This window comes from Aythya fuligula, chromosome 16 (assembly GCF_009819795.1).
Source record: "Aythya fuligula isolate bAytFul2 chromosome 16, bAytFul2.pri, whole genome shotgun sequence".
NCBI classification, from domain to species: Eukaryota; Metazoa; Chordata; class Aves; order Anseriformes; family Anatidae; genus Aythya; species Aythya fuligula.
In genome coordinates, this window is record NC_045574.1 from 6,049,251 (window position 1) to 6,070,183 (window position 20,933).

General features: G+C 44.2%; 1 protein-coding gene across 2 annotated transcripts; it reads left to right on the plus strand.

Annotated features, from left to right (window-relative positions):
• Nucleotides 1–1,621: 1,621 nt before the first annotated feature.
• Nucleotides 1,622–20,933, plus strand: RPN2 (ribophorin II). Of its 2 annotated transcripts, XM_032198350.1 has the most exons (17): nucleotides 1,622–1,825; nucleotides 2,659–2,754; nucleotides 4,086–4,261; nucleotides 5,117–5,192; nucleotides 5,581–5,715; nucleotides 7,735–7,911; nucleotides 8,309–8,427; nucleotides 8,853–8,958; nucleotides 11,346–11,437; nucleotides 12,291–12,405; nucleotides 12,897–13,091; nucleotides 13,609–13,695; nucleotides 14,250–14,345; nucleotides 15,237–15,312; nucleotides 16,204–16,333; nucleotides 18,701–18,786; nucleotides 20,805–20,933. In XM_032198350.1, exons 1-16 carry the CDS (start codon nucleotides 1,622–1,624, stop codon nucleotides 18,750–18,752), a joined length of 1,932 nt encoding a protein of 643 aa, XP_032054241.1. In that variant the 3' UTR covers nucleotides 18,753–18,786; nucleotides 20,805–20,933. The 2 variants fall into 2 exon arrangements, with proteins under 2 accessions (XP_032054241.1, XP_032054242.1); XM_032198351.1 differs by lacking the exon at nucleotides 18,701–18,786.

Sequence of the window (20,933 nt, forward strand, 5' to 3'; positions counted from 1 at the left end):
AAACATTCAGGTTTGTTCCACACCTCCCCATTTCTCCGCCTGTGTCACCATCAGAAAAGCAAAGCTGTGGAACCCCCTCCCCGGACACTGGCCAGTATGGACCAGGCTGGTCCCAGTAAGGATCTGCCTGGGGCGAGGGCTCGCGACTGGTTTTGTAACGGGGGACTGCAGCTCTTGAAGGGACACGGGTCAGACGCATGGTTATTAGAACTCAGTAAATGTGGTTTTAACAACCATCTGGCACTTCTTTTATATGCAATAACCATCCCATTACATCGAAATAAAATCCACATTTAAGGCGCTTAATTGCACCAGTGGCCTTTAGCTCCTCTCCCATCCCATAAAATACTTCCCCTTCCCAGCAGCCACAGCAGAGGAGCTCAGCTGCGGGTCTCCAGCCTCCCCTTCAGGCCGGGCAGGTGCACAGGGGGGGTTTGGCCCCTGGGGATTTCAACCCCTGGGTTTTCAGCCCCCATGGGGATTTTGTGAGCATCTGATGTGGACTCGAGCCCACGTCGGGCTTGACCAGGAGACAAACGCCATTTCTGGAGGGATTTTAAGTCCTTCTGCTTGGCTTCGCCCCGATCCTGGACAAAACCTGCCCAGGAAGGGCAGCGGGATGGGGAGCGGCACCGCAGCTGGCCGAAACATGTCGCTTGTTGAGCGCCAGCTGTGAGGTGACGCAAACCCAGCGTTTTGTGCAAAACCCAGGTTTTTGTGCAGAACACAAGCCCTTTCTGGGACAAAATATCAAAGAATCAGACACCGTGAGGCAGCACGTTTCTGCTTATATTTCTCCCCGTGAAGCTGCGGCAGCACCACGGGGCGTTATGGGGTGCTTGGGAGTTATGGGGTGCTTGGGAGGGCCACCCCCGGGGGACCCCATCCCCAGGGATCTCCCTGCGCTGCCCCTGGGCTCCCGGGGGGCTCCCAGCACGAGCCCCCAGTGCCCTCTGCAGGAGGCGGCCCAGCCCCGGCCCCAAATCCCGGGCCCAGCAGGAGGGCAGCCCGGCCCCGTCCGCAGCACCCCTCTGGGCAGCCCGCCTGGGGGATTTGCTCCTCGCCTCTAACCCAAATCTCCCCTTTTTTAGCTTAAAATAACCCCCACCCCCCCCCCCATCCTGTCATCGTGTGGTTGGGAAAAGGGGCACTTTGTCTTTTTTTTTTTTTTTTACAAGCCCCCCTTATAAAGGCAGGGCCTCGGGTGGCACGGCGCGACACTGCATGTCGCGACACATCACGGCATGTCGCGACACGTCGTGTGGCTTTGCCGCCGCGTCCCCTTTAAGGCGCCGTGGCGGTGCAGGGGCCGCGGGCGGCTCGGCCAATCAGCGGGGCCCACATCCCCGCCGGCCGCCGGGCGGCACGTACCACTGCGCTCCGCAGGGGGGGGCATCTCTGCCTATACCATTCCCCCCTCACCCCCTCTCCGCCTCCAACCCTCCACCCACTCCATACGGCTCCGCTCCCATTTCCACCCCCACAGCGTCCCCGTTCGTTGTCTCTGAGGCAGGCAGAGCTCCGCGGCAGCAATCCCCATCCTCCCTCCCCCCCCTTGATCAGCATGGGTGGTACGCTCCATGCCGGAAGCGGCGCGGCGGCGCCGGAGGAGGGCCACAAGATGGCGGCGCCGTGCGGGGCGCGGGCCCTGCTGCTGCTGCTGCTGCTCGGCGCCGCCCGCGGCCTGGCCCCCAGCCACCGCCTCACGGCCCGAGACCTGGCCCGGCTGCGCGCCGCGCTGGAGCGGCCCTTCAGCGATGTGCGGGCCGCCTACCACGCCGTGGTGGGCCTGAGCAGCCTGGGGCTGCGGCTGGAGGACGAGAAGGTGAGCGGGGGGCGGGGGGGGAGGCACGAAGCCCCCGCGGGGCAAGGAGGGGGCGCCTCGGGGCTGTGAGGCCGTGGGGAGGCCGCTGCCGGGCAGCGTTGCCCTGCCCTGCCCTGCCCGCCTGAGCTGAGGCTGGTTAAAAGGTAAAAGTAATAAAAAATAACAGCTAGGCATAATATTTGAATGTATATCTTTGGTTTAAAACATTAAAAGTTTGGTTTAAAGCATTAAAATCCTGTCCAAGTTGAAAGGCCTGTTCTTCCCATGCTCAAAGACCAGCGGTTTATGTACCAGCAGTTAAATTCTTGGTTATTTTCTGGTCAGAAGGGGATGTGGGCGATGCACGTATCATGTAGTCTGTCAGGAGTACGCTGGCTGCTTGTCAGTGAGTAATCTCATTGCTCGCCTTCGTAGTTTAGCTGCTTACCGGGTTTATCTTATGCTTTGACATTCTGTATCCATAAATGTGTTTATGTTTGTGACGTACAGCTGGGAAGCAAAATTCTTGTCTCTGGAAGATTTTGCCTACGAAATATGCACATGGGTTTTGGATGTTGATGAATGTTATACTCAAATTTGAGCTGGTTGCAGTAGAGTCAGCGTGAGAATCACTGATCGCTTTGAACAGGAACCATCTTTGTTACTGTGCACCATTTAGTAGTGTAGGGTCTGGGGCTGTAGGTTCTGCTACATCACAAATGTTATTTGGATTTCTTTTGCCTTTTTTCATGTACACTGTTGTGCGTTTTTATACTGAAGTTGTCTTATAGTATCATTTAATTCGAGTCAATCATTAAAGTCAAGGCTGTAATTTAACTTCTCTTTCCTTGCAGGCTGCGTGCAATTTCATCAAATCTCACGTAGACTCCAGCAGCGTCGACTCCCTGTTCTATGCTGCACAATCCATCCGCGTCCTGTCTGGTTGCGAGGTGAGTTTGGGGTCCTAACCTCTGAAGACAGATGCTGCAAAGTCAACATCTACCTTGATACGTGTATAAGCATAACTTCTATTTTACTTTCTCTTAGTACGTGGTATTCTGTTGTGTCTTAGGTAAATAGCTTACAAAGCATCTGGGAGTGCTCCCAGACAAGGCAAAGTGAACAGGTATAAAGCAAGTATTTTCTTCACCACAACTCTGAGTACCTGATCCAATACTGGCTCCTCAGCCACATTCTGATTTTTTTTTTTTTTTTTTTTTTTGAAGAGTAGAAACTTCCAGTTCTCTTCTTTGTTTACTTTCTGGTTTGAACAGCATCTCATCAGTAAATGACAGGTCTAGGCACAGTTGTAAAAAGCCTTTTTTGTTACATCTAATAATGTCTAAAAATTGTTTAAAACCATGCTACTGTGCTGCATCTTAGACACATGATATCCTCTCTCTGTCCTGACCGATGTGGGGATCTAGCAGAGAAGTTTTCTTGTACACACCTGATACCGAATGATTGAAACAGAACGAGTAAATACCTTCTTAAAATGATCCTCTGCTATATTTCACACACGGTATCCAGCAGCTGATCGTTTCCTACCCCAGCAGTTTCCCCTTTACCCACCAAGTTCAGGTATCTTCTGTCCTTCTCTGTGATGGTGCTGGCTCTTTCAGCCTATGCACAACAAATAACTTCTCTGAACAGTCACGCATTTTCCTTCAAACAAGTAGATCTTCACAGAGCTGATTGTCAGAAGATCCATGGCTGTGAAGGCTGTCTGCTTCCACTCCCTTCCTTCCCCAGGTACCCCTCACATTCAGTCAAGGTGTGAATGCAGAGCATTGTGTGGGGCAGAGCCAGCCTGTAGGTATGGGAGATGACAGAGGTTTGGATGTTTCGGTGCTTTCTTGATTGGAATATCAGTGGCTAAGAAAAAAAGGAGCCAGTGTGTTTTAATAACTCCACAAAGCAGCATCAATCATGCATTCTCTGGACAGGCAGCACACCGTGTGGTTGAAAGCCCGGCAGTGAACACTGCAACAATGCACGTGCAGTCCATGCTTGCTAAGTTGTGGGTATCAGATGAAAAGCAGGTAGTATTACTAGCAGGCTTCCAGGATAAATCTGAATTGTGGATTATCCTGACTAATTGAGAGTTGACAGCAAATCTTAGGGACTTAATTGAAATGAAAGGTAATGAATGGTAAATGCTTTTTCCCAGCTATAGCTTACGGTTCACCAGTCACGCGTGCTCCTCCAGAAACAAGTCAGCAGTGACTAGGAAGCTGTGTTCTTCGGTGTGAATCGGTGTTTTCTTTGTGCTCTTCCTCAGGTTACTATCTCAAATGAGACCAGGGAGCTGCTGCTTGCAGCTGTCAGTGAGGACTCCTCGATCACCCAGATCTTCCATGCTGTCGGGGCCCTGAGTGGCTTTGGCCTTCCTTTAGCTTCTCAGGAAGCACTTAGTGCCCTTACTGCTCGTCTTAGCAAAGAAGAAAGCGTGCTGGCGTAAGTCTTTCAGACAGAAATGTTTCACTGTTGCGCACTTATCTGCTAGCATTTGGGTTGTAGAATAAAGGCTCTTTTAACACTTGAGGTTTTGCAATGTAGTTCTGGTAGATTGTGCTGTGTTCTCATTTGGAATATTTGTTTAGTTCATTATCATCTCTCTGGGAGAATGTGGAAAATGTTTCTGAGCTGTTCTCTGTGATTTTAGCAAATGAGCTTATGTGTTCAGTTTAGTTCAAGAATAATGGTCAATAAAGAGGATGCGTGCCAAAGAAGCCTCTTCTTTTAAAAAGATTCACAACAAATCTTTGACTTAAAATCCAGCCATGGTTCTGCATCATTCCAGCTTGTGGTATGCTGCATGCTCGTCCTCAGACCTTTTGTCTATGGGCTAGGATGTGTGTGCTGTGAGGTGGAAAAAATGTGCCAGTAAGCAGAAGGAATCCTGGCACTAATCACCAAAGAATTGGTTAAGTAATTTTTACTGTGAAAGGAAAGAATAGAGCTTTTCTTTAAAGCTAAGAAAGACAGGGAAACTTTTAAAGGCTTGTTTTCTAGGCAAAAAAAAATCCAGATTCCTAGAAGCTTCAGTAGCACGTTTGGGGATCTGGGCAATGCAGAGATAAGTTTGGTTTCTTCTCCGCATTCAAATCTGAGTTTATTGCAAAGCTGGTACAGCTAAAGTAGTCTTCTCTAATGAATTCTAAGTTTCCACCTTCAGATTCATTGCCTAGAGTTAACTAAATGCAGTAGTGGCTGCCTTACGCCTCATTTGGAATAGAAACTGTAATTGCTTTGAAGGATGTTTGGCTTTTAAGGAACAAAATTCATACACTTGTTTTTTTGTTGTTTCAGAACCATCCAGGCGTTAGAAACAGCATCTTACTTGTCCCAGCAGGCAGATTTAAGTGCCATTGTTGAAGAGATAGAGGTAGGAACACGCTATGGTCTCTAATTATTCAGGATTATTTGCTAGATGTCTGTGATATTAAAAGATGTGTTAATAGGAAACACAATGAAAAAACAATCTGGCAAATTCCTTGTTTGCATCAGGTGGGTTGGCTTGGCTCTTCCCTTCAAGCAGATATTTCTCGTGGAGTTCAGCTGTTTCACAGTGGACTGTGACACAAAGTCCACTGATGTAAATATAATCAAATCCAGGAAAGGCTGAAGGTATTTTTTTTTTCTTATTTCTAAATGATGTAGAAAATAATTCAGTGAATCCTGTACCAATTCTCCTGACTAGAGGTCAAATTGTAGAGTTACCTTCCTTGGATCTACTAAAATGCAACCTAAATAGAATTTATTCTTTCTGTCAGGATCTTGTTGCTCGCCTGGATGACTTGGGAGGAGTATATCTGCAATTTGAAGAAGGAATTGAGACTACTGCACTGTTTGTTGCTGCTGCCTATAAGCTGTCTGACCATGTGGGTACAGAGCCAGCAATGAAGGAGGTCTGTATCTGCCTTGTCCTGTCTTGCACGGTGTGATTTACAGAAAGGATCTACCTGGTCATCATGGTGCACTGCAAGAGGCCAGTTTAATGAGGTGGAATTTCTGCTGGAAAAATGAATACACTCAGTGAAAAAGGAGATCTCAGAGTGAATGTTAAATAACAGAACGTAGGAGGAAATTCCACCTTTGAGATCACATGCTGAATTTGTGTTTGTTTTTTTTTTTATGTACAGAAGGAAATCGCAAGTGAGGCCTAGGATTTCTTTGTTTATTGAGACAAACTGCTGGAAAAAAAAACTCTTGTTTCAGAGTTTGTTCTGGTATTTGGCACTTGCCTAGCACTTTACAGCATTTCAAAGTGTTTTGCAAGTGTTATTTACCTGTGAGGAAACACAGACACCCTAGTCAAGAGTATCCAAAAGGGAGACAATGTTAGTACTGTACTCCTACAGGAATTCAGGCGCATAAACTTGTCACTACTATAATGAAAGATCGTTTGAAAATTTCTTTAGAGCTTAATTAAGCTAGAAATCACTATTGCAAGCTCTCCATTTAGTATTTTTTCCATAACAGGTTAGCCACAGTAGATGCGCTTTTGATTGAGAATGGCAAGAGAACAAGGCAAAGTGACAGGGTTGAAACAGAAGCAGGTGTAAGACATCTGAGTTAATTCCTGGCTCTCTTCCATGCTGCTGCCAACAAACTAACTGCGAAGTAATTTTGATGTCATTTCTGAGGTGGTGATTCTCCTACACACAATTCTAACTGTCAGCATCCAAGTGATGTAAGGAAAAAAGAAAAGGCCCAATTAAGGAAAATTGTTTAGTGTTGATTCAGAATTGTGCTGTCAGAAGTGCTATTGTCAGGGCTTTAATGCTCTTATCTCCTGTGAATGGCAAAGGTGCCTCCTGAAAACAACACAATTCACTTTAAAAAATAACAAATGAAGTATATGGAAAAATAGCTTTTTAATTTTTACAAATTAAATGTGTGTGTAAGTTGCTGGTTAAGGTCTAGAGCTATGCCATGCACTTCAGATGAAGGAAAACAGTTTGTAGCATGCAGGAGTTCTGTAGCGTCTGTCTGGATGCTTTCTATAATCACATGACGCATTAATGAGCACTAATGTACAAGCATGAGGTGGAACATCTGAGATGCTGTGGGTTTCATTTAGGGTACGTCATCTGCAAGTTACTAAATAGCGTGCCTAGTGCTTTATTTGGGGTTGTCTTTGATTATTCTCGTTTCTGGTTAGAATTTAGCCCACAGTCCTTTTTTGGATCAAAGTACAGGTAGTGAAATCCGACGTTTTCCTGACTAGCAGGGAGTACTGGAAGAATCTGTATCAGATGGTGCAGTCTGCTCAGTGTGGTGCTGGCAAGGTCAGGTAGGAAAGCCAGCTGGGGAACTGTCCCATTCCTACTTCCAAGAGAAGAAATTAGTTTAGGCATATCCCAGAGCTGGCTCGGTGTTCCTAGTGGCACTGCTTTACAGTTAAGCCTCCTAGCCTGAAGATGCTGCTATGCCCAAGGGGCTGAGCCTTTGAGGGCCTAGCATGGCTGCTTCCAGAGTCGTGAGGATGCTTGGCATCGCCTCTCCGTGGCCTTCCCACTTTGTTTGGTAGCCAGGACGTGTAGCCCAGGCCTTCTTCACAGTAAGAAGGCAGTTTACATCCTGCTCCTGGAGCCAAGCTGTCTGTTTGCAGCTGCACGCAGTGTGGACTGCTGAGCTGAAGGCACCTTCCCTTCTTAAACACATAGTTTGATAGGTAGATCCAAATCCTATTTTTGCACGATTTTAGCACAATTACAGTAATTGTGGTTGGAACCTCCCAGCCAAGAATAAAATGCTAACGTGAAAGGTAGCTCATTTTGGGTTACCTCATAACTTGAGTTATTTTTAAAGCAAATGGGGGAAATTAAACTGTCTGAATAATGTTTTTGTTAATAGCATCGTACTGTTATGCAGTGTTGTGGTAAGCTGCTGGTGCTCATGTGTAGTTTGCCTTTCTTTTTCAGGACCAAATTATCCAGCTGATGAATGCCATTTTTAGCAAGAAAAATTTCGAGACACTCTCAGAGGCTTTCAGTATTGCTTGTGCCACGGGTGCTTTATCCCGCAACCGCTACCACTTGCCTGTCATTATTGTCCCTGAGGGGTCTGCAGCTGTGTCTCACCATCAGCCTGTGCTCAAGGTAAGTCCATACCCTAAAATCGTAATTCATCTCTTGGCCTACTCTGTAGTCTTGTAGGTCTGGGTGAACTGGATGCATAAGATGATGCCTTTCATTTTACGGTCCATGACATGCTCCATTTCTCTAGGTCTGGGGTTTTAGTGCTTTTATAGTAAATAATTGTTAGAAACCTCTGCTTACCCAGGACTTAGTCTGCCTTGACAAGGCAGCTTGTAGTAGTCAGCTCTTTTACAAACTTTACCTTTCCCCGTTATGTTAAGAAGAACTAGGTCAATCAAGGATTCTGGGCAGGAGAGAACTCCAGGTACATAATACAGAAGGGGTAGAAAGTTGTCTGTGCTTCTACATTCCTTCTGAGACAATGAGTTTCCCAGAAATTCCTCTTTTGCTTTTGTAGCTTCAAGTGACCAATGTTATGTCCCAGCCACTTACTCAAGCTTCTGTAAAGCTGGACTATGCCAAGTCTGCATCCACCAAAGCCACCGTCCTTCAACAGACACCATTTGTTCTGTCAGGGTAAGAATTCTATCTTATTTTAGGCTTTGTAAAGCAAACAGCTGTTATTTAAACAGTGTTGGACTTGCTTCCTATGCTCTTCCACCAGAAAAATGCCTGTGTGATGGCAGACTCAATGCTGTAGTTGCATTTTGTTGGCAACAGGTGACAGCATGTTCTGTAGTGATGTTGAATTTGTTGCATAGGTCTTTTTCTTTTGGGAGTGGGGAGTTGCAACATTCTTCTTCTGACTTCGAGGGAGCTTGAAGATACTTTTCACGCTGTACTTAGTAGTAGTGTTAGTTTTGTGTCACATTTCTGCTTACCTGCTTAATCTAGCATATTTGGAGACATCTTGGTAGCAAGATATTACCTGCTTGTAGGTTGCTTTGTTAGTGTCCTAGAGGATGCTTAATACATTGCTTTTTTTTTTTTTTTTATTACAGAGATGTCTTTGAGCTGAACTTCATGAACGTCAAACCTGCGAGTGGATATTATGATTTCTCTATCAGTGTCGATGGAGATAACCGATTTATTGCTAACAAAGTTGAGGTGGGTGTGTTTGTCACTTCAGTTCTGTGGGATTTGGTGAAACGGATTTTTATTTATATATGCTAAGCACGTTGTACAGCATCTTTATCACGTTTTTCTATAAAGTATTGGATTTTGACTTGAGATTGTGACCAGTAACCAGATTAGTTTATGATCAAAAAAGATTTGTGTGAGTTTCAAAACTGACTTATCGTTTACTAATTTAACAGCAAATGAATAAAGGCTAACGGTGGAAATGTTCATGTAGCAGCCAATATTTTAAATTAGCTGTGCAAAAATGATTACTAAGAATGTTCTTCAGAGCATTCAGAACTTGAGCCTGTAAATCTCAAAGCTTGGCTAGCAGATGACTGATTGTCTGGTGATTGCCTGATGCATGGAGGTTAAGCATTTGAGAGCTTTAGAGAAGAGCTGTGGGTGTCTTTCTGGCTTCTAACTGGCTATGTGGTGATGTTTTTGTAGCAGAGAAAGAGTGACCAAAGCAAGTAGAAATTAATTCTTCATTTCTTGTGTTCATAAACCCTTTTTGGTGGCAAAAGCTGTTACAGCACACCTCTTGGAAGAAGAGTTTTTTGTATAAAACACTCAGAGCTCTACTTTCCCGAGTTTGTTGCTGTGAGAAGCGTGCGACCCGGCTGACTACCAGCATAGTCACTGCAGTGTCAACAGCTGAGAATGCTCTTCTCCAGTGATGTCTGTTCCCGGGTTAATTTTTGCCCTCAGTTGCCTATTTAAGGAAAAGCTCAGCTTTTTAAAGTCTTGCAACGTAGTCAGCTCAGAGCAGAGGAAGACACGTATTTACAACTGCTGACCTTTCCTGTCTGTATCAAATTGATGTTGTCATTGCAGTAGTAATGGCACTTAGGAGTGTCAAAAGGGCAGTGATTGGTCCTGCTTCAGCTCGCTGCTGGCACACAGAGGTACCAGGGGGAATGCATTAACGCCTCGGTGGCTTTGTGTGAGCTGCTTCTAATAAGACACATTGTTATGGGGGAGGACTGCTGGGGGAACTGCTTTTTTTTTTTCCTTACTGTTATTAGCATTAATTGTCCTTAATGCACCATCGTTTTTGACAGTAATGAGCTAAACCAGTGGGTTATTATTCCAGGCAGAGCCTGCATTTCCTGGCATTAAAATATTTGAGGGATGTTTGTGTACCGTGCAGTTGGAGGGGCTGTGTGCAGCAGCTCTGAGTTGCCTTCACATAACTCTTTTTTAATGATTATTTCATTAGTCCATCTTTCTTTGCTCCCATCTTGGAACAGAGAAAGATTTTGCTAAAGTTAGCCTAAAGAGTCTGCTAATGGATCCAGTTTCAGTAGTAACATCTATATCAAATCATGCTTTTTTTGTAAAGGAGCTCTCAAGGTTATTGTGTTTGAAGTCTGACCTGAATAGTTTGTTTTCACATATTCTTCCCGCAGGTTTTGTGGGAATTATTTTTCAGGTTGAGGGGGTGGGGCTGTTTCACATCAGCAAACCTGCAGTAACAAATCGGAGTGTGTTGAAAAATGTCTTGGCAATGAAACGAATTCTCCAGGGGAGCGTTTGTAAGCTGTGAGAACAAATGTGCTAATTAAATCCTATGGACTGCAGTAACCGCTTGTGTTTGGGAGAAGGGCTGAAGTCAGTCAGACCCGCTGAGGTTCACTGTCTGGGTTGGATGGTCTGAGGTTTGGGACAGGGGAGAGGGCAGGAAGTCGTTCCTCTGCTCGGCGTTTGTAGGGCACTTAGCACAAAGGAGCAGTGATAAATGGCAAGGCCTTAATGTCTGCAGTGCCCTAAATGATAAATAGCAAGCCTTCCTTCAGAGGCACAGTTAAAAAAAACAAAAAAGTGCAGACCTGCAGGAATGCTTTGGCTTTTGCCTGCTGGTAATAAAATCAGCAGAAACCTCCTAGGGTTCAGGAGCCAACGCAGGCATAACTGGCTGCTGTCTGGAGACATCTCTCATCTCAGATTGCTGTCCAGGGCACAGAAGTACAGTGCATGTGCAGTTTGAAGTCGTGTTTTATATGATGTCATGTTTAATAGCAAGCTTCTACTAGTGTAAAAGGAAAACTAGCTGGATCTGGATATCTGGACTGTTTCATTAAAAACAGTTCTGCAAAGTGGAGCTAACTCCAGCGCAACTGAGGGATTGGTGTCTTTAGAGACAGCTGTTAGTGAAGGGGAAAGGGTTGGTTTGGGGCTAGTAACAGATGCAAGAGCTTTGCCAGAAGGTAAATTGGTGTAGACATGCTTGTTCAGGCTAGGTTCTGTCTTGGTGTAGAGGAAGATTCTCCGTGGGGAAGGGGACAGAAGAACGAAAGCTTCTGAAGTGAACATGACCATTGTTAGTAAATGTAGGAGTGGTCCCAGTAACTTTCTGTTGTGTTTTGTTGCAGCTGAAAGTCAAAGTTTCCACAGAAGTTGGGATTACTAATGTAGATCTTTCTACTGTGGATAAAGATCAGAGCATTGCACCAAAAACAACCAGGTAAAACGACTCACTCTGTGATCCTGTAAGGGGCAGTGCTCGTTCTAGACTAGAGGTCCTCAGAGCTTTACCTACTTGGATCTTGTATTGGAATGCCAACAAAATTGTACTAATGCTGTTTGTTACACCTGTGAGCTCTTTGGGAGAATAGATTTGTTTCTTATAAGTGGTTTTCCTTATTGCTGAAATAATTTCTAACAGAAAACAGGTGACCTTAGTCTTCTGTTCCTTTGTTGGTACCTCTCTGTAGCAAAAGTTGAGTTTAAAACGTTTATTTTAATGTTTCTATTATTGTTGAACTTTGGTAGAGAGGATCTAATGCAATATGTACACTGTATTTTGAGGTTATGGCTTTATCACAGCCTGGTGTGCCTGATTCTCAGTTGCTCTTTAACTGACATCAATTAAAATGAAATGCTTGTAATTTAACTTCATTTGCATTGCTTCTCTGAGGTCCATCCCTGCGTGTTGATAAAGCCTTTCTGTGCTGAAGTCTGATTGTGTTACATCCGTTACGCTGCCATCACACCTTTTTGTAGCAGAGCCTTGTGTAATGAAAGGTGGGGTGTAGTATTAGCAAAGCCTTGTTCTTCTTGTTCCTCCAAAACCTGCAATGAACTAATGTTTTATATAAAAACGTATGTAGCTTGCAAAAAAAAAAAAAGAAGAATTTTGTTCCTCCTTTTCCTTGAATTATGGGGGAACAGAAAGAATTAGGTCACCTGACTTCTTGTTAAAATAGACCACTTGAGTAAATAGCAGTGCTGTTAGTCAGGCTTGCTTGCCTCAGTTTCTTTGAATGCCAGGCCTTCATTTGGAAGATCACTTCAACTGTGTTTTTTTTGTTTCCTAGGGTAGCTTACCCAGCCAAAGCCAAGGGCTCGTTCACTGCTGACAGCCATCAGAATTTTGCTCTATCCTTCCAGCTGATAGATGTGAACAGTGGAGCTGAACTCACCCCCCACCAGGTTAGGACAAATTCTTGTCATCCTGTGTCACCAAAACGTTCCATCTTGAAGCATCCAAGGTGATGGTTGCTTCTGAAAAGGTTTGGTAGGTTTTGAGAAGCCTTATGTTTCTGACATGGACTGTGGAAAAAACACTAATCTTGGTAGGAGGGAAGTGGATTTGGCTTGTTCATGTCTAAAAAATAAAATGCATCCATCCCTGTTGTGTGTTGTTGCACATACCCTCTCCAGTAGCATTCAATATGTTGCCTTGTACCCCACATGGGCATCTGGACAGAGTTGGTTCTGTGTTAATGTGGCTACTTGAAGAGACATTGTACAGGGCTGGCTGTGCAGGGATCTAGAGAGCTGGCCTCTCAGTTTATTTTCTAACTTCTGTTAAATGTTGTGCTTTTTGTTTGGGGGTAAATCTCTCATTTCAGTGGCATTTATAAACACATACATAAACATATTGTGAGATACTCCAGCAATTTCACAATCTTTCCTTTCAGACTTTTGTCCGACTTCACAACCAGAAGACTGGCCAGGAGGTAGTGTTTGTTGCAGAACCAGACAGCAAGAATGTATACAAGTTTGAGCTGGATACCTCTGAAAGAAAGACTGAGTTCGATTCTGCCTCTGGTACCTATACTCTGTACTTGATAATTGGCGATGCCACTCTGGAAAATCCAATCCTGTGGAATGTGGTATGTAGCTGGAAGTGTGGTGACATGGTTCTGAGATAATTGACAGTCTAGCAGGAGGGTGGTGTACCAGCTTGGAAGAAAAAAGCTCATTTTTTTTCTTCGTAGTGAAGCAGAAACCTTTCAGCCATTTATGGGTTCTAAGGTTTGCTGTTCATTTCTAAGTTTTCAAACTCCATGTAAACATCAAAGTGGGATTGAAATGTTTATTTCATCACAGGGTGAAATAGGAACTTAAGTGTTTTTGTGGGTTCAATTGTAAATTCACAGCAAACACTTCAAGGTTTAGCTTTTCTGTGCTTGCTGCGCTGGAAATAAGTCCAACCTTTAGTGATGAATAAAGGGCGTTACTGCTTCTCTGTAGGAGAAATTTCTTTTAAGACGTGGAGGGTTTATTTTAGATTCCTTTAAAAAAAACTTTCAATCTGATAGGCATGATAAGCAAATTGGTCACAGTAATGTAATAAAACTTTTCATACATTACAGTTAAAGTTCATGAAGTTGTGGTATTTCATTTCAGGCTGATGTTGTGATCAAATTCCCAGAGGAGGATGCACCATCCACGGTCCAGTCCAAGAACCTTTTTGTTCCCAAACCTGAAATCCAGGTACAACCAAAACCAAAAATCATGCTCTGTAGATGGGGGGGCTCGTCTTATTTTTGCATATCTAGTCTTTGCTCTCATCATAACTTTTTTTGATAAGTAATCTCTCATAGAAATAGTAACTGTGCAAGTAGTGTAATTAAAATAACACAAATGTACTGCTTAATGGGAGGGAATTAATTGCAGTCCCCTGCAGTATGAATAAATAGGCAGTGTCCTACCTGTGAAAGAGCAACTGGTGTCAATGAGAAGACTCAAACAAGAAAATTTGACGAGGTAGGCACCACAGAATGCTCTCTGCTTTTGGACATTTCTCTTGCATCATTCTAGCCATCTCTGCTGATGGCAAACTAACCAGTGCTTCTGTGAGTGCAAGTAAAAGTTAACTGAGCAAGGGACCAAATGTGCAGAGTGGAATAGGTGCTACTTTAAAGAGGCATGCTCTTCAGCCAGAGGAATGCCTAGGAACAGCAGCAGGGCTGAAGCTGGTCCTGTGTGGAGCTGAGAAGCTGTTCTGTTGGAATGCTTTCTTACGAGCTGGGTTTGTGTGTTTGCAGCACCTCTTCAGGGAACCTGAGAAGAGGCCTCCCACCGTGGTATCTAACACGTTCACGGCATTGATTCTCTCACCACTGCTCTTGCTGCTCATTCTGGTGAGTGAACTGGGCCACAGAATGACATTTCTTTCCATTTCTTTTTTTTCCATTTCTTCTACAGGAGAAAAGCAGCGATTCTGCTTTGCACTCAATATAGCCATCACAAAATCTGTGTTACTTAATCCCATCAGACTGATTCCCATTTATGGACTTAATTGGCATTTGTGTGTCAGTAGTTGAAATGTCTAGCCCTAGTTCAACTGTAGCATCAGTTCTAAACTTAATGTGAAAGAAAAATCTCATCTAGTCAAGTTAAATTACCTTATTTAGAAGATGAAACTGATCCCTTACTTGCTTTGCAGTAATTTCCCATTAGCTATTCTTGCTGGAGGTTCACTTTCAGAAAGCTGTGTCCATTGGTCTCTGGAATTTGCAATGTATTTATGGATGAGAAACCACTTTGAGGAATTTCATTGCTCCTGGTTTCCATCCTTCATGCCTTTCTCTTCTGTATTCTGAAAACTGCGATTGTTTTTGCGAGTAAATATCATGTATCTGTAATTGGTCTTTTGCTGAGTCCAAAACTACATAACTGACTGTTACCTATTTCATACTTTTAAATTAATTCAGCTGGAAACAAATAGCAATATTTTTCTGGAAAATGTAGATTTCAAGCGATATCCTCTCTTCACTTTAAAATAATTGAGGAACTGCCTTTGGGGACTCAGAAGCAGTAGGAGAAATTTCCACTAAAGGAACTTAACAGCGCTGTCTTTGACAAAATTACTCTTCTGTCCTCTGTACTAGAAGACAATGTGCTTCTGTAGAGAATACACTGTGTTCATTGAAGAACTTAAGTGTCTTTCAACTCTGTTTCCTTTAAGTTTAAAATAAAAGCTTGTGTTTACAAGACCTTTTTTATTCAGGTTTTGTTTCTTTTCCTTTTAGTGGATAAAGATTGGTGCCAACATCTCCAACTTCAGCTTTGCTCCCAGCACCATTGTTTTTCACATGGGACATGCTGGTAAGTGTCAGAGGCTTTCTGCTTTGACCTTCTCACCTGGGAGTTACAGATGAGAGCCCTGGTGGTAAATGGGCTTGCAGCCTATTAACGATAATGACATAATAGCATAACATTTGTTCTCTTGTTTTCATCTGCCTTCCTGCTCTTCATGATTGTTAATATGGTGATAAACCTGTTTTGGCCATCAGCTTATAACAGCAGTCATTACCTAGGCTCCTCTCACACACAATTTATCTGTACTTGATAGAACTTTGTATTTCCAGAGGTCACGCTTTTGTTATTGCATGTTTGTCCTCTTAAGCAGGGAGTTTCTGTGGGGACTGAAACATGCAGGGCTACCATCTACATCTTTTCCTTGAAGCTCTTCCTGTGGAAGTCTTGTTCTTCAGTTGGACTAGGCTTTGTCATCACTATAATCACACCTTTGATTGCATGGTTATTTACAGTCTTGGTAGACTCTCAGAAACACGGGAGATTGGAAGAACATTGGGTCTACTGTTTCCTGTATGACAGCATGTTGCTTATTCCAAACCAGTTTCCTTGGAGGCTTTATAAAGCTATAAGCTCTTAAAAGTGAGTAAAGGTTAATATCCTCTGTTGAAATCCAGAATATCCTCTTTTTAAAAGCCTTCAAGGTCTGTAATAGCTCCATAATTATGCCACAGGAGGATTGGTTGCATGCTGTCCGTCATTTTTCTACAATATGAGGACCCAGATGTCGTCTTCCCTTGGCAATAATGTATAGTCTTTAAATCTGTCATTTTGGAGATTCAGAAATGAGTTAGAAACCAAGTGCTTAGGCCTGGCAGTACAACATAACAATTGTTCTGGGAATAGCTAATGGTCTGTCTTTGAAGTATAGTTTGAACTGTGGGCTGGTTTTTTTCACAGCAATGTTGGGACTCATGTACGTCTACTGGACTCAGCTCAACATGTTCCAGACTCTGAAGTACTTGGCCATTTTGGGTGGTGTCACGTTCCTGGCAGGCAATAGGATGCTGGCTCATAAAGCAGTAAAACGGTAAGCCAGGCACGGATGCCTTGGTGGGAGCAGCTTTTGAAGATGTCAGGGAGGAGATTGCATCGATGCTATCGTATGTCAGTAACTGATACAGTGATGAATGTTGCTTTCAGTTCTTAAATCTTGGGAGGGGGGTCTGTTCTTTCCCCCTCTCATGCCTGTTTTCGGATTAAGTGCCTGAACTAGGGTGATGAGGCGCTGTCACTGAGGTGCAGCTAACTGCTCCTTCAGAGAGAATAGCCCCTGTGGCCACTTGCTGAAGTGGTCAGGCACGTAGAGAAAATGAGTGGAAGCACGTGCATCTTGGCATGGGGAGAGCCACTTTTGGCAAGATAAATACCCTGACAAAATTGCTTTACTATGTGGCGTATCAACATTTTATAATATTAGGTAATGAGAGCTGCTATAAACACAGAAGAAGCCGAACTTCTATGCAGCTGTGCTTGCGGGATAAGTTTTATGAGGAAGAATGTTAAGGTGGGGGTTGCCTTACTGCTGTCTTCTACCCAAAGAAGGATTTCAATGAAAAAAGGAGCAGCTGCTTTTTGAAAGAGTGCAGTCACAAACAAAAGGCAATACACACAAGCAACAACAGGTAAAATTCTGATAAATGTTAGGGACACAAAATTCAATGAAGGTTGTCAGGCACTGTAAAGGAGGATTCAAAGAGGTTGTGAAGCCTTTATTTCTCTGGAGGTGTTCAGAACTTGGCTGGATATCACCTTGAGTGCTCTGCTCTGACCTCAAAGTTAGCTCTGTTTTGAGCTGGCACTTGAGCCAGATCTCTGCAGGTGTGTTCCAACTCAAACTATTCTATGATTCTGTAATAAATACACTGAGGAATCTGTATCAGGCACTGTGAAACACAGGCCAGCCCTGAGCAAGTTTTCTCTCCAGCTAGAAGTTGTGCAGCAGGGCCTGTGTGGTTTTGTTCCTAGACTGTGCTGCTGAGGCAGGGCTGTCAAACCTGACTGCAGTGCTGGTTCTGAACCTGTGCTGGAACAGCTCAGCAGCACTGGATCGTGCCCTGCCCAGCTGGGTGGGTGCCTCAAGCATGGCACAGCAGTGTCTTGCCCCATATGGACATAGTTTTTGCATGGATACCTCACCTGTACTTTCTGTACTGGCATAGGACTGATTCTTCACGTTCATGCCCCGTGCCACAGGGTCTCACGTGTGTGCCATGGCTGAAGCAGCCCGCAGGCTGTTTGCTGACCCAAGCTTCCAATACCGTGCATCAGTCAGAAGTCAGACCTTCACCCCTCCTTCACTACTGCCACTTCTGCCATGGAGTCTCCACATGAGATTTAAATTTTAGCCCTTTTGTACTCTGCAAATGTAGAGTTCGGCTCTGAAGATGATCTCATGATCTGCTTAACCATCAGACCTGTGCTTTTTTTAAATTCCCCTTTTTGAGCCTTTAGAAGTTTATCCTTGCATGCCTATTTGCATAAATATCCCTGGGTTCTCACATTTTTGATCACACTATTAAAATGAGGATAAGCTGTAAAAAAATAAAACAGCAACAACAACAAAACCTCACAAACACAGAAGAGTAGAATTTTCAGGGGTTTCACAGGGATTTGTTGCATTTAAAGCATTTCTATTTGCATGGGTATACAGGGGGCACAATTATTGTAATCAACCCTTTCCATGCTGTTCTTTCAACTTCTTCAGACTTGCTCCCTTGGATGTCCAGCTGTCTCTGGTGTGGTACTTTACTCTGTTAGCATAACAGTTCTTACCAGGAGTTTGTTGCCAGAAGGGCTATGTTATGTCACTTGAATAGTGATTCATTTTTAATTTAAAGAGTAATAATAAATCATTATTAACAACATGTTTCCTAGTGTACAGATGTGGGGAGGAAAGAATACAACAAACCTTATATTTTAAGTGTCTTAGCTCAACCAGGGCTTCTGCTAGCACAGAAATGCAGGTGGTTGGTTCCTGCTTCAAAACACTGCAGGGGGTGTCTGTGTGCTTTCTCACTGTAAATGACACGAAGCTGCAACTACAATGGCAAATTTGAAAGTAAAACTTCTACCTCAGGCTAAAGTTAAACCCTTTGTACATGACTTTAAAGTTCAAAAAGATGTATCTTTTTGTTCACATGCAGCTAGTCCGTCTCAGATGTTGAAGTGCGCTGGTAATTAACTAGATTGCACTTTGAGGCAAAGCTGCTGTTGCGCTGTGGAGAGCGCTGGTAGAGGCTGGGGGGGAACTGTATTTAAACCATGTTTTTACAGAAGTTACCAGAAGGCCTGGTTTTGCTTTTTGCGTTTCTATCGTTGGCTCTGGTTCTTGGAGCAGGGCTGCTTTCCTCTTTCCTATCTTCTCTGAACCTTTCTTCCTCTCTCCTTTTGGCAGGATCGCTGCAGAGCAGAGCAGTAGGTTGGCAAAGTATAGGACGCTGCGATAAAAGGGGGTTTTGCTAGTGACCAGCTCTTCTAGAAGTAAGGGTCTTTTTGGAATTTGCCTTTCTTGGGCTTGCTGCCTGCTTCATTTCTCTTCATCCCTCCCTTCTTGCACAAAAAGATACGAGCTGAAGCTGCTTCCTTCCAACATTGTTTACTTGGCTTTCAATCAGTCCTTGGGTGTCCTTGGCTACCGCTGGGTTTGCATACTAGCAGTGCGTGTCCTCTGAGACTAAATTGCCTTCTTGTGATTCCTTAATCATCTTGAGTCTGTGTGGTGATATGCGCACATGTTAATACACTGAGGTGTAGAAATCAACCTAGTCTAAGCAATATTGTTCCTGTAAATAATTAGCAGTGTTAGCTAGAGGAGAACATAATAAAGATGCCCCGTGTCCCATCCTGCTGTTGGTATTCCCTTTCCCATGTGCAGTATTCTGGTTATTCAGCTGCTAGACGCTCTTTACTGTTGGTGGAACTGAATTATGTCCTTGCTTGGATTGACAAGAGCTCTGTATGCAACAGAAACTAGGTCAGCACCACCTCATTCAGCCGAGAACATGACCTTACCCAGGGTTCACTCTTGGTTTAGACTGAACCGGTCACGATGGCACAGTCAGCAGCAGCAGCAAGCTCCCTTTGATTGAATACAACCATCTGATAGGTCTCCATTATCACTTGCTGGTGTAAAGCCCATCATTTCCTTTGATTCTGAGCAGGAAAGGTCCCAGTTTGCGATGTCCACAGTGGTGTGGGAGGCAGGACTACCCGCTACGCTGTTACCCAATTCGCTGTGCGTGGCATCACTTCTTAGCAGCACGTTATTCTATAAAGTAGAAGGGAGAAAGAATCTGGGACAAGTCCTGCAACGGGACTGAAATTGCTGAAGAATGTGCAGCACTGCTATGTCTCATGAGCGTCTGCTTTCTCTCATGTTCATAGCCAGTGCTCCAGGCACACACGCAGTGTGCTCGGCAGAGCTCAGTTCTGCGGTGCAAAACAAACCAGCGTGGCTGGCTGCGTCTCAGAAACCACGTGTGCTGTGCTCTGAGCTTCTGTTTGCACATCTAAAACCATCCTCCGTGCTATCTGAAAAATCACCTATGGAGAGCTTGGCATTGTGTTCCATAGGAAAAACACCCTGGTACTGCCTCGTCCCTCCCTGGGGTGCTGGAGGGAGGGATGTTAGCACAGCACAAGCTCTGGCACGGAACCGGAGAGGAACAGGATGTGGCTGTCGCTCGTGCAGGTGGAGCGGTGCTGACCGTAGCCTGGCTGTTGGCTGGTGCTCTGCTGGTTGCTGGATGCTCCACTTTTGACCAAAACTTTGAGCCACTGGTTTTCAGCTTTAGTGGTCAGTTGCCAAATACCCAGGAAGTGTGTTCTCCGCAGCTTGTGAGCTTTTTGCTTCTCAGCTGGGTATTTTAACTCCTGAATTCCCTATAGGCTGTGAGAATAATCCTGGAAGATGTTAAGAATAACTTAATATCCATGGTCCATATGTTAGGTTTTCCTAATCCCTAAGTGCAGTCACAAGCATTTTTCCTTTTTGCTGGGTTTTCTGGTGCCCCAGATACGTCATATAAGACTGTATTGGTACCAGTATCTGGGGACTGGCCTGTGAAGTGCACCCAGCTATGCTTGTATCTGGCATCTTGGGAGAGAAAAGGACCCCAGAAAGATGGACCTGCTGTGCCAGCTTTGTTGGAGGCCTCTCCTCTGTGTTTACATGGACCACCTGATTCCAAATGGATAAACTGGCCCTGTTTAAAGTAGAAGAATGGTAGAGTAGCTGCAGGCTTTGCATTCAGCCCTGCTTTTTTTGTCCCGTTTTGTTTCATAAGGCTCATCCATCCCTTTGTGCCAGACCTTCATGTTGTCTGAACGTTTCCATGCTACTTGAGTTCATTCCTCAGTTACATTGCAGTACTGGTTTTATTGCTCTCCTGTCAGATAAACTTCCTTTGAGAGAGAATGAGGGTTCGGGGGACACTTTTACTCTTCGAGGAAGTACTTTGTTGCGTGGAAGAGTTAATTGTTTGGATTTTCCTTTCCAGGACACACTAGTACCAGAAGAATGGAAGAAATGGGGAAAAAACAAAGCAAATGCCTTCAGAACAGAAGTGAATAACTGAAAGAGCAGAAGAAGGAAGGCAGAAGATTTTTTTTTTTATATAAATTAAGTC

What these genes read in the sequence shown, in the direction of transcription:
- RPN2 (XM_032198350.1), top strand. Translation starts at nt 1,622, where the DNA reads ATGGCGGCGCCGTGCGGGGCGCGGGCCCTGCTGCTGCTGCTGCTGCTC. An exon ending in ACACCATTTGTTCTGTCAGG is followed by an intron (nt 8,428 to 8,852) that starts GTAAGAATTCTA and finishes TTTTTATTACAG; the next exon opens with AGATGTCTTTGAGCTGAACT. An exon ending in TTCCCAAACCTGAAATCCAG is followed by an intron (nt 13,696 to 14,249) that starts GTACAACCAAAA and finishes GTGTGTTTGCAG; the next exon opens with CACCTCTTCAGGGAACCTGA.